The 12932-nt window shown below is 38.9% G+C and overlaps 1 protein-coding gene across 1 annotated transcript; it reads left to right on the plus strand.

Annotated features, from left to right (window-relative positions):
- Positions 1–7370: 7370 nt before the first annotated feature.
- LOC111880046 (uncharacterized) lies at positions 7371–9004 on the plus strand. The gene is made up of 6 exons (XM_023876458.1): positions 7371–7581; positions 7699–7796; positions 7953–8053; positions 8266–8372; positions 8502–8629; positions 8732–9004. The coding sequence occupies exons 1-6, from the start codon at positions 7371–7373 to the stop codon at positions 9002–9004; spliced, it is 918 nt and encodes a 305-aa protein (XP_023732226.1).
- Positions 9005–12932: the final 3928 nt, after the last annotated feature.

Consider the following 12932-nt stretch of genomic DNA (forward strand, 5'->3'; position numbering starts at 1 on the left):
TCCAAGGCTTTTGTTCGATCGCTACTCCGTTAACGGCTTTGACCCACAAAGGAGCTACTTATGCTTAGAGTGATAAGCATAAAGAAGCATTTGAGAAGCTAAAGAAGAAGCTATGTGAGTCACCGATACTTTCTCTACCCGATGGAGTTGAAGACTTCGCTGTTTATAGCGATGCGTCTTGTGTTGGATTGGGTTGTGTTTTGACCCAAAGAGATAAGGTAATCGTGTATGCATCTCAACAGTTGAAAGAGCATGAAAAGAACTACCCGAATCATGATTTAGAGTTGGCTGTGGTAGTTTTCGCTCTAAAGATATGGAGACATTACCTCTATGGCACGAAGTGCAAATTTTTCACTAATCATAAGAGTCTCCAATATCTCTTTAATCAGAAGGAATTGAATATGAGGCAACGACTTTGGCTAGAGTTACTTAAGGACTACGAATTTGAGATACTTTACCACCCCGGTAAAGAAAATGTTGTGGCTGATGCTCTCAGTCGGAAAGTCAATCTTGAAAGGAAGAGGCCAAGAGCGTTGAGAATTGAAGTTGTCTTCAAAATAGTGGAAAGTATAAATAAAGCTCAAGAGGAAGCTTCTGAGAAGAATGACCGAAAGGAAGAACGTTTGGGCAAAACGTTGGTGTTCGGTATAAACAGTCATGGACTGAAGGTGTTCCAAGATCGGATTTGGATACCTAAGACAGGAGGAGTCAGAAATCTTCTGATGGAAGAAGCTCACAAAACCATGTATTCGATTCATCCTGGTAGCACTAAAATGTATAGGGACCTGAAACCCTATTACTAGTGGCCGACGATGAAGCTTGATATTGCAAAGTATGTGGCCGAGTGCGTGACTTGGCGAGAGTTAAGACACAATATCAGAAACCATACGGGAGTTTAGAACCTTTACCTGTGCCCATGGGTAAATGGGAAGACATTGCTATGGATTTTGTCACTAAACTACCCAGAACAAAGAATGGTCACGACATGATTTGGGTTGTCGCTGATCGATTCACTAAGAGTGCGCATTTCATAGCAGCCAAGGAGAAATGGTCCATGGATAAGCTTGCGAATTCTTACATGAAGGAAATTGTGAGGCTTCATGGTGTTCTATTAACGATTGTGTCAGATCGTGACAGCCGTTTCACCTCATGATTTTGGAAAAGTCTACAAGAGGAATTGGGTACCAAGTTGTGTTTAAGTACATCTTACCATCCATAGACTAATGGTCTGAGCGAACGAACGATACAAGCACTTGAATATATGCTGAGAGCATGTACCTTGGAATTCCAAGGTAATTGGGATGAACATTTACATTTGGTAGAATTTTCCTACAATAATAGTTTCCACTCGAGCATTAAGATGGCACCTTATCAATCTTTGTACGGACAGAAGTGTCGTACGCCGTCTTGTTGGCTTGAGGCTGGGAAAAAGTAGTTTATGAGACCAGAGATAGTCCATCAAACTGCTGAAAAGTTGAAATAATTAGGGAGAGAATGTTAGCAGCACAGGATTGTCAAAAGAGCTATGCTGACAACAAGCGAAGACCGATGACTTTTGAAGTTGGAGATTCGATTTTGCTTAAAGTCTCACCGTGGAAGGGACTTATAAGATTTGGTAAATGATCAAAATTATGTCCGAGGTTTATTGGACCATTTAAAGTTCTTCAAAGGATTGGAAACCAAGCTTACAAGCTCGAATTACCCGAAGAACTGAATGGAATTCATAACACTTTTCATGTGTGTTACTTGAGGAAATTCACGGGAGAAGTTCCTGACATGATTCCACTTTTAGAGTTGAGAATCGATGAGAACAAAAGGTTGGTTGAAGAACCAGAGGCAATCGTTGTCCGAAAGACTAAGAAGTTGCGACGCAAGATGGTCGAGTTAGTGCTTGTCCGATGGAAACACACGAATGGGCTAAATCTCACATGAGAGACGGAGAGTGACATGATGAGTCACTACCCGCATTTGTTTGTTGATGTGTGATTCTGGGGAAATAATCATTCTAAGGTGAAGAGAATTGTAATGCCTGTGTTTCTGGGATTGTCATTAATGTTGATATAATAGTCTAGGTTAACCTTTGTAACCCGTTTTGAAATAATACAAGTGTATTATTTGAGTATTATGTGTTTTGTGCTTAACTGTGTGACTTAAATAAATTAAGGATAAAAATAAGCATCAAAATGAAATGTTAGATAAAGCCAATATCGATAGATAATGTTGTAGTAGTTGAAAATAGGTTTCCGAATATATAAAGAATGCCGAAATCCGAGTTATAACGAAGAAGTTATGACCTGTCGAAGTTTCACGATAGAACCAGCACGACACGGAATGACGTAAAATATGAATTTAAGATAGAGCGATATCTAGCCTTAGCAATCGAAACGAAAGTCATAGAATACATTAAACCGAGAGCGCTCATAAAAAAGAACGCCCAAATCTGACTTCGTACGAGGAAGATATGATTTTTCCGAAGTTTCGACTTAGCAGTATGCAGCCCGAATCCTCGATTTAGATCGAGTGATTTTTAGCCGAAACAACCTAAACGAGAATCGAAGATCTCGTTAATAGTAGTGAAACGATAAAATGATAGGTGAAAACGGACGTCAGATGAAGAAGTTATGAATTTATAACGGAGTTTTCCTGTCCCGGCCTACTAAAAATATTATAAAAGTAATATTTATAATATATTAAAAATAAATCAAAATTAGCCAATGGAGTCTAAACGAGAGTTTTAGAGCGTATTCTCACCTTCGTGTTGATATAAAGAACGTTGAAAATGAAGTTCGTATGCGATAGTTATGAATTTCTGATGTTCGGGGCGCGAAACCCCAAAACTATCAGCCACCATGACATGGTAAAAGTGCCACGACGTAACAGGAGCTCTGGAGTCTGTCAGACCCACTTGCAATGATGCATGTAGTGATGACCGAGCCACCATGACGTGGCAAAGGCAAAATTTTCCCTATAAATAGATTTGAAGGGCCAGCCGAGTTTGGTTGCTCAAATTCTCTCCTCTCACTCATATTACCTCGATTTACGTGCAAAGAAGTACCCCCGAAGCCCCGGTATCATCCCAATACCCAAAGAAAGTCTTGAAGCTCGAAGATCCCACAAAGAAAAGAGTGTCCGAGCCGAAGCTCTGCTCGTAAGAAGCCCGGTGAGTGAAGTGAACCCAGTTTCACCGAAGAATACTACTCTTAGAGCCGTAGTGTTGTCCGATCATCTTCTGATCAAGTGAGTGTGTAGTTACCTTCTTCTGACGCATAATTATGAAGTATTTTATACAAAATACGTGTTATGTGTATATTTTGTTGTTATATGTGTGAATGTATATTCACTTTCTTCTATCTCATAGATATGATTTATTCTATATGAAATACGTGTTATGTGTATGTGTCTCATCTGTTGATTGCAATACGTATTGAATGAGAATGTTATATAGGTTTTAAACTATGTATAAAAATATATATTTTTATCTAATAATATGTTGGGTAGAACATGGGTAGATAGTTGATGTGTGATAAACAGATGAAAGGCCTCGATGTTGATGTTGTTGATCTAATTATTTAGCAGAGTATGGATAACGACCATAGACTCTTTCTAGATAGTCCTGTGGAACGCTAGCAGGTTCATAACCTGTAGGTGTTGTGAAGGATGTGTTCACCGGTGTACTCTATCCCCCTCATGGTTGCCTTTAGGACATCTAATGTTGAGGAAACCCCTTTGTAGTAATGTCCGCCCCGATGAAAATCCTAGATTAGGTCGCTTGAGATAGATGTTGTGTTAGGGACGTAAAGTGAGGATAACGGGAATGGGTAATCGGGTTATTATTGGTTGGTGAAATTAAATATAATTATTTATTGCGGGTTGAAAAACGTATATGCTCACCAGGCTTCGAAGCCTGACCCACTCAGTTTATTTGTATTACAGGTAGTGGCACGAGGGCATAAGATGGATGACTTGTCAAGTTATTTTTGGATTATAGACCTGTTGTTTTATATAACTGTTGTAAGGTCTGTAATGTAATGTTTATGCTTTCGGTCTGTTTATCGAATCATGACATCCCGAGTTTTGTTATACAATGAAAATATATTTCTTTAAGAAATGCTTTGGTAAATCTTATTTTTATCATACTTTATTTTGGGAACAAATTCCGCAACTCTTTTAATCAAAGGATTACTCTAAAATTGTTTTAAAAGCATAAATTAAATTGGTCTTTTCTGGCCGTGATTTTGGGGATGTCACAAAAATCATCAAAAACGGGCTTAAAACACGAAAGTAGTAAATAATCGGGCTTAAGAAGAGAACCTGCGAGGCTGAGAGGTTCAGATGCGAATGGAGGGTTCATGGGCGATAGGTTCGTGGCAGGAGGCAAGTTTCGATCCGAGAGGATTCGCAAGCAAAGGAGAGGTCTCGTTTCGGGAGGACTCGCAGGCGAAGTTTGTCGAGGCGAAGCGAATATCGATGTCAGGAGCAAACCTTCTCGGTTTTTGCCAAGCAAAAGCGTCTGGAGGGAGTGGCGGCTTCATTCTGAGGACCAGGGCGAAATTTCTTGGCTAAGCATGAAGGTCCTCATCAGGAGGATGCACTTTCTCAGGTGGGTTCGCCTCTGGAGAGTTCGCCTCTTGAGAGGGTCTCGCTCCTATTATGCTGTTTTTCATATTTTCTTCCCACTTCAAGGAGTTTTCAACTAATTGAAGTGTCGGGATGGCATGGATGTTTATGGAAAAGTTGAGAGAGATTTGGGAGAGAGAGAGAGATATAGTGAGAGAGATTAAGAGAGACTTTGCTGGTGGCCTTTATTAGTGTTTGGCCCATAAGGCAAGGTTCATAAACCTCATTATGCTTTATTATGAGTGTTTTACACCCCCCGAAAGAAAGGTTCGTAAACCTCATTATGCCTTATCGGTTTGATCCACTGACTTTTGTTGACTTTGACTTGACCAGAATTTGACGGTTGTCACATCATCCCCCCGTTAGAAGGAATTTCGTCCCGAAATTAGTTTTTCGACTGGGACTTCAAGGGTTGGGGAAAAGACGCGGGTATTTTTGGTTCATCTGGTCTTCGCGTTCCCAGGTGAACTCGGGTCCACGTTTAGCGTTCCATCAGACCTTCACAATGGGAATGTGACTTTGTTTTGTCTTTTTAATCTCCCGGTCCATGATTTCTACAGTTCTTCCATGAAGTGGAGACTCTCGTCAAGAGGGATAACAAGAGTCTCGTCAGACAAGAACTTCTTTAAGTTGGACACATGGAAGGTTGGATGTACATTTTTGAGTTCCGGTGGTAATCGAAGCTTATATGCTACCGGGCCAATCCTAGCGAGGATCTCGAACGACCTGATATATCTCGGATTCAATTTCCAGTGTTTACCGAAATGTATCAAGCCTTTCTAGGGTAAGACCTTTAACAACACTCGTTCTCCAACCTGGAATTCCAAAGGCTTTCGTCGGTTATCCGTACAACTCTTTTGTCTATCTCTAGAAGCCTTTAGTCTTTCTCTGATTTGGATAGTCTTCTCAGTAGTTTCTCTTATAATCTTCGGGCAAGTGAAGGTGCTGTTAGCAACTTGTCCCTTTGCTAGTTGCATGCTAACCATTAGGGATAAGAGTTGGTCAAAACCCAGACCGGTAGACCCAGACTCGGAAAACCCGGGAACCGGTTAACAAGATTTTTTAGAACCGGAAACCGGACCGGTATATAGGAACTAGTTCCGGTTCGGTTCCGGGTAAAGTGGGTCTAGAACCAGAAAACCCGGAAATATCAAATTGGGTCGAATGGAACCGGGTAAAGTGGGTCTAAAACCGAAAACCAGGGGAACCGGGTAAAGTGGGTCAAATGCATGTTTTAAAGTTTCACAAAATATAAAAATAAACCTGAGAAAAAAAATTCGCAGCTTTGATATCCCAACTTTGGGAGACTATAAATCAATGTATATGAAACCAAAAATGAAAAACTTATAGTCTTAAATCATGTATAAACTCTATACTACACTTTAGAAAATATTGCATGTTATTTCGACTTCAAATGAATTAAATATGTATGTTTTAAATCTAGGGAAAATGACGTATAGGCCCTATAATGTTTCTAGGGTTGACCCATTTAGCCAGTTAACTTATTTTGTGGCTTAATAAGGGAACGAATTACTCTTTGTCGGGTCGATTAAGTTCTTATTTCAATTTTAAAGGGCTTAGCCGGTCATTTCAAGTCCACCTCCTTCTACTAACACCACATCGGATGTTGAATGTGACTTTCGTCTAATTCCATTTCATTAATTAGTCGCCTCCTTCTTAATGTCGGTATGTGCTTTATAAAAGAGCCCTTTTACATCCATTGTTCAACACTTCATCGGTAAACCCTTTTTTGTGAGCTGCTTCTGAATCCTTAAGCATGGAACCCGTATTCTCACAACTAGATGTCCACTTCCAAGGAATGTTCACCAGAAACCCCATACGCTACACCGGTGGAATTACTCAGAGGTTTTCGGACATCGATTTCGCAGGAATGGACAAGGATGGGTGTGTTGTGTTCATCGAAAGGTTCACTAAGGAAAAGTGTGAGAAGCTCTATTACTGCCAACCTGATATTGATTTTCCAAAAGGTTTGAATCTAATTTGCAATGACCCCGATTTTACGACATCATAGCAATTGCATATGAATTGTGGTGTTATACTCCCTATGTATGTAGACCATTTTGGGAATAGTAACATACAGGAATGGTTGGATGAACACAAAGACGAGTTTGTTGGTCACGTTGAGGAAGAAGTACTTGATGGTGTAGGAGTGGTTAAGGAAGTTGCACCAGGGCATCGGGATGTGGGTGACACAAACGATGAGGAAGAGAATGGCGACGATGATAACGACGAGGATGAGGATGTTGATGGCGATGAGGATGACCATCAGAAGCCTCATTTTTTTTATAAAGGGTAATGAGATTCAGGTAGAGATGGGTGAGAAAGCAGGTGCAGGTGAGTTTTTCGAAGAAGACATGGGTGACAATGAAGATGTTTATCCCGAATTGCCAAACATTTTCAATGATAAGCTCAATTGGAAGGAGCAGGAACCTGTTTTAGGTATGAGGTTTGAGAGTCCTAAGCAATTGAAACACAGGCTTTGTAACTATGTTGTAGCGAATGGTTATCAATTATGTTTTGTTAACAATGATACTTGACGATTACTTGTCAAATGTTGTGATGGAAAATGTACTTTTAGGCTTTGAGGTTCTTGGATGAGTGAAGATAAGTCTTTCCAGATAAAATCTCTTATCGGTGAGCATAATTGTGCAAAGAATTTAAAATTCGGATCAATTGTGACTTACAAATGGATAGGGACTCACTTTAAGCACCAATTTTATAACAATCAAAAGATGAGCGTCCGAATGCTTAGAGAGGAGGTAAAAACCGATTTTGGGATTAATGTGAGTATGAGTCAGTGTAGGAGAGCCAATAAGTATGCATTGAGTCTAGTTGAAGGGACAATAGCTGAGAATTATGCAAGATTATGGTCATATGGGGAGGAGATTAGAAGATCAAATCCTGGATCCACAGTTAAAATTTGTGTTGATTCAATGCCTGATGGTAAGAATTATTTCAGCAAAATATACATATGTTTTGCTTCAGTAAAAGAGGGATGGAGGGGAGGATGTAGGAGGATCATTAACCTGGATGGTTGTTTTCTGAAAAGTTTTTGTCAAGGGGAGTTGCTTTGTGCTGTGGGTAGAGATGCTAAGAATGGAATATTCTCGATTGCTTGGGCAGTTGTTTCTGTGGAAAACAAAGACAAATTGGAAATGGTTCTTAGAAACTCTTTTAGAAGATTTGCAACGTTGGAATGATGGTAATGGTTTGGTTCTAATTTCGGATCAACACAAGGTATGGTTCAAAACTACTGCATGTTCTAAATTTAGTTGTTACTATTATAATTTCAAACATTAATGTGACTTATGTAGGGTTTGATTGCGGCAGTAAAGGAAGTATTTCTAGCAGCTGAACATAGACAGTGTGCTAGACATATCTATGCGAATTTTAGAAAGAGATTTAGTGGATCCAAGTTTGAAAATCTATTTTGGAAAGCAAGCAAGGCAACAACTGAAGCACAATTTAATGTAGTTATGAAAGATATTGGAAAATGAAATCTGGAAGCAGTTGTGCATCTTATGGATAGAGATCCAAAGACTTGGTCTTTGGCTTTTTTCAGAGTTCATAATTCTTGTGAGTCGGTAGAGAATGGTTTTTCAGAGAGTTTTAATAATGTGATTTTAGATGCCCGGAAGAAAGCAATAATAAGCATGTTAGAGGACATTCATATATATGTGATGCAAAGGATGGTGACTATGAAATTAACCGGACAAAGATGGAATGGTTATTCTGTTTGTCCAAATATCAGAATACGGTTGAATATTCTCCAAAATGAGCAAAGGTTTATACATTTATCCAATTACATTAGTACTTGAATCTTCACATCTCATGATATTTGCGGTTTTCATCTATATATGTAGGCATTGGCATGTCATTTCTTGTGGGGGGGATGAAGTTTGAGGCAAGGAAAATGGACGAGGCGTTTACTATGGATGTTGAAGAAAAGGAATGCAGCTGCAGGCTATGGCAACTTAATGGATATGCCTGCGTACACTCAGTTTCCACCTTAGCCTACTTAAATTTGACACCTGATGGTCCATATGTAGATCCAATGTACTTGGATGCATTATACCATAACACTTACAAATAGCCAATCCATGGGATGAATGGAAAAAATATGTGGCCATCTACTGACTTGATACCCCATTTGCCTCCATTGAAAAGACATATGCCAGGTAGGCCAACCATAAAGAGAAGAAGAGACGCTTCTGAACGGATGGGAAATCATACCGTCTCCATGGCAGGGAAGAAAGTTTCTTGTAGCATATCCAAGGAGAAAGGACACAACAAGGCTACTTGTAGTAAAGGTGTAGGGACATCCAAACAAAATGGAACAAAGAAACAAAAAACTATACCTACATAGGAGTCTGTAAACATTGCCACAGGAGTAGGGGATGATGAGGTAATGGTAGATGCTACTGATGCTTTGGATAGGCCTGGAGATGAAGAGCAAATGGTAGGAGTCAATGGACGGGATGAAGGGGTGAATGTCAACGCTCGAGTTAAGCATGTTAAATTGCCTAAAATGCGAAAGAAGTTAGAACGAATCATTAAACTAAAGCTTGCAAAAAATGTGGAGGTGAAGGTAGAAGTCTTACAACGGCCATGGAGTTGGATTAAATAATTATTTGTTATTTGTAGTGAATGTGTGTTGCAATAAACAAATGATCTTTGTATGTTCTTTTATGGTGTACTATGTTGTTTTGTTGTGTGGTAAGTTGTTATATGGTATGTTATTGTTGTCCCATGCCACGAATATTTAGGGGTATTATGGGCATTTTAGCCATTACAAAGTAAATTGACCATTTATGATGTGGGGGAATTTGAGTTATTACAATTTAAATTTACCATTTTGGATGTGGGGGCATTTTAGTCATTAGAAATTAAATTTACCATTTTTGGATGTGGGGGCATTTTAGTCATTACAATTATATTGACCATTTTTGGATGTTGGGGCAATTGAGTCATTAGAAATTAAATTTACCATTTTGGATGTGGGGGCATTTTAGTCATTAGAAATTAAATTACCATTTTGGATGTGGGGGTAATTAAGTCATTACAAAGTAAATTGACCATTTTTAATGCAGGGGTAATTAAGTCATTACAAAGTAAATTGACCATTTTTAATGCAGGGGTAATTAAGTCATTGTAAAAAACAGGGTACTTGTGAATTAATCCATTCAACATGAAAAGGCCATCTTTAGAAAACTTGATTCCCCTTTTTTTTTCCAAAAAAGGTTTGCAGAAAGCATATATGCTTCAATCGTGTGCAAAGGTATTTTTTGTCCCTTTTCCCAAACTGCACCATCTGTGGTCCCTGTCTATGAACATAAAGAAGGTATATTCATTTTGCTTTGGTTTGTGGGCCCATCCCAGTCGATGAAACAAATATAATACCCAAATGTTTCTTTCTTTCATGCACACATACAGATACAAGTGTAAGACAAATTTTTGTTTTTTAATAATAACATATTAAAACACATTTCAGCCATGGGTTTGTTTACATCGCTTTCTGCTATTCAATAACCTATTACAGAGATCATCCACAAAAAACTTCATCAAAAAATGATGATCATCAGCAGCCCAGGCAACACCACCACCAAATCTACACACCAACATCACAAACTAATATCAGCAACCCTCACAAAATCTACTACTAATATTGACACTAAACAACATAAATAACACACCAAAACACAAACCTGGGACCGAATGCTTCAACCTACGCAACATTTTTTAAGATCAACAATACAGACGCAGAAACAACACAAATAATCCCAACACAATACATCAGCTTCTTACGTTTGTTGTCCTTGAAGATCATCTTCACATATGCTCCTTGCAGAGAAACGAAATGATTTTTAAGATCAACAATGACATTTAAGATATCCAACTGACTAGGACGAACGTCATCGACCTCACGGTTCATGGCATCCAAGTCTCGATCAACTATCCGACGGAGCTCACGCAACTAGTCTTGGAAGTCCTCCCGTATAAGAGATAGTTCCAGCTGGGTTTGCAGTAGATTGATGGCCATGTCTTTGTTGGTTACACCATTCAAATGATTCTCATCCATGTGCCGGCGGTAGTTTGGAGACCAGCTTGTTCTGCATGTCCGATCGAAGCCATTTTCGAGTAAACTTATAGACGAGATTGGGGTAATGAAGATTGCAGATGTGCCGTTTTAGGTCAAGGAAGTCTTGATTTTATATGGAGGCGATTGAATAGTGGATCCTTGCTCCTTACGATTCGCCTACAATACGACGTCGTTGCGGTTGTTCGACGCTTTAAATTCTTGTCATGTCATCGCTTACGTGTTAGGCTAGGTTTATGTGGCAACGTTAACCGGCTACAATAGGTAAAAGGGACTATATTGTTAGGTAACAAATACTTCATTCCCTTATTAAGCCACAAAATAAGTTAAATGGCTAAATGGGTCAACCCTAGAAACATTATAGGGCCTATATGTTATTTCCCTTAAATCTATCACGAAATACAAAGAAAGGTGAAAAACATAAAATTTTCAGCTTTGATATCACGACTTTAAGAGACTATAAGTCAATTAATAAACACCCAAAAATAAAAAAATTATAGTCTAAAATCATGTACAAACTATAAACTACAGTCTGTAAAAAACCTCATGCCAATCCGACTTCAAACGAATGACATATTCATGTTTTAAAACTGTTACAGAATATAAAAACAACTGAAAAACATAAAATTTCCAGCTTTGATATCCCAACTTTGAGACACTATAAGTCAATGATTATAAACCCAAAAATGAAAAAATTATAGTCTAAAATCATGTAGAAAGTATAAAATATACTATGGAAAAAACCTCATGCCAATCCGACTTTAAACGAATGAGATATGCATGTTTCAAAACTATCACAGAAAACAAAAAAAATATGAAAAATGACAAAATTATAGTCTAAAATAATGTAAAAGCTATAAACTATATTATGGAAAAAAAAACCTCATGCCAATCCGACTTCAAACGAATGAGATATGCATGTTTTAGACTTTCCATAGAAACTAGTTCCGACCCCTAAAACCGGTTCCGGTTCCTAACACGGTTCTGGTTCTTAAACGCAGACCCGAAGGACCCAAAACCTGGATTACTCGGAACCCGGATAGAGCCATTCTTTAAACCCAGGACCTAGAACTGTTTTACGTATTCCGGTTCTAACGATTCCGGTTCCCGTCCGATTCCGGTTCCGGTCCGGTTTTCCGGTTCTAAATCCCATCCCTACTAACCACTTCATCTCAGCATAGTGGTGATCTGCACTTGCGGCCATATAGGGCTTGGAATGGGGCAACCTTGATGCTAGTGTGATAACTGTTATTGTATGAGAATTCAATAAGTGGTAAATGGGTATCCCAAGCTTTACCAAAATCTATCACACACGTCGTTACGATGTCTTCTAGTGTTTGTATAGTTCTCTCACTTTTCCTATCAGTTTGTGGGTGATAGGCTGTACTCATGTCCAACCTAGTTCCCAAGGATTTCTGGAGTGGTTGCCAGAATCGTGAGGTAAATTGAGTATCCCTGTCAGAGATAATACACTTTGGTACCCATGCAACCGCACAATTTCTTTAATGTATGTCTTGGCCAACTTTTCCATTTTGTCGGTTTCCTTTATTGGTAGGAAGTGTGCGGATTTGGTCAGCGTGTCAACGATCACCCAAATGGTATCTAGACCACCCGTTGTCTTGGGCAGTTTGTGTTGGATTAGTGTCTAAGCCCGTAACTATATTTGGTAAGTATTTGACCCGGTTATGCATGGTCCTTTTGGGTTGCCTTCACCAGAGCAACATGATAGGATGATTTATGAATAAAGAGTTTATTATGGTTTATTAATATATTATATGATTAATATATTAAAGGAGAAATCATATAGTTTAATTAATATTTGACAAAAAATAATTCTGTGGCTAAAAGAGATTGATTAAATAAAAGGGACTAGAACTGTCAATTGTGTGATAGTTGGTTTTGGGTCGTGGATCCTTATGGATCATGGGGTGGAAGAAATTAAGGTGTATGGACTCCTTGAATTTGTCCAAGCCCTAATCTAGAAGGATCCTTGGACTTCTTAAGACCTAAGTAATCCAATTAGGGTTTCAGGTTGTAACCCTAGCAGCTCAAGTATTTAAAGGACCCAGGGGCTACAGAAATCGGCTACCAGAAACCCTAAGGAGTTATAAGAGCAGATTTTGTGCCTGCCACCTCTCTCCAAATCATCCTCTTGCCTCTCGGTGTTTGTAAAACATTAGAGGAGTGACACTTGTGA

The sequence above is a fragment of the Lactuca sativa genome, chromosome 2, assembly GCF_002870075.4.
Source record: "Lactuca sativa cultivar Salinas chromosome 2, Lsat_Salinas_v11, whole genome shotgun sequence".
Lineage (NCBI taxonomy): Eukaryota > Viridiplantae > Streptophyta > Magnoliopsida > Asterales > Asteraceae > Lactuca > Lactuca sativa.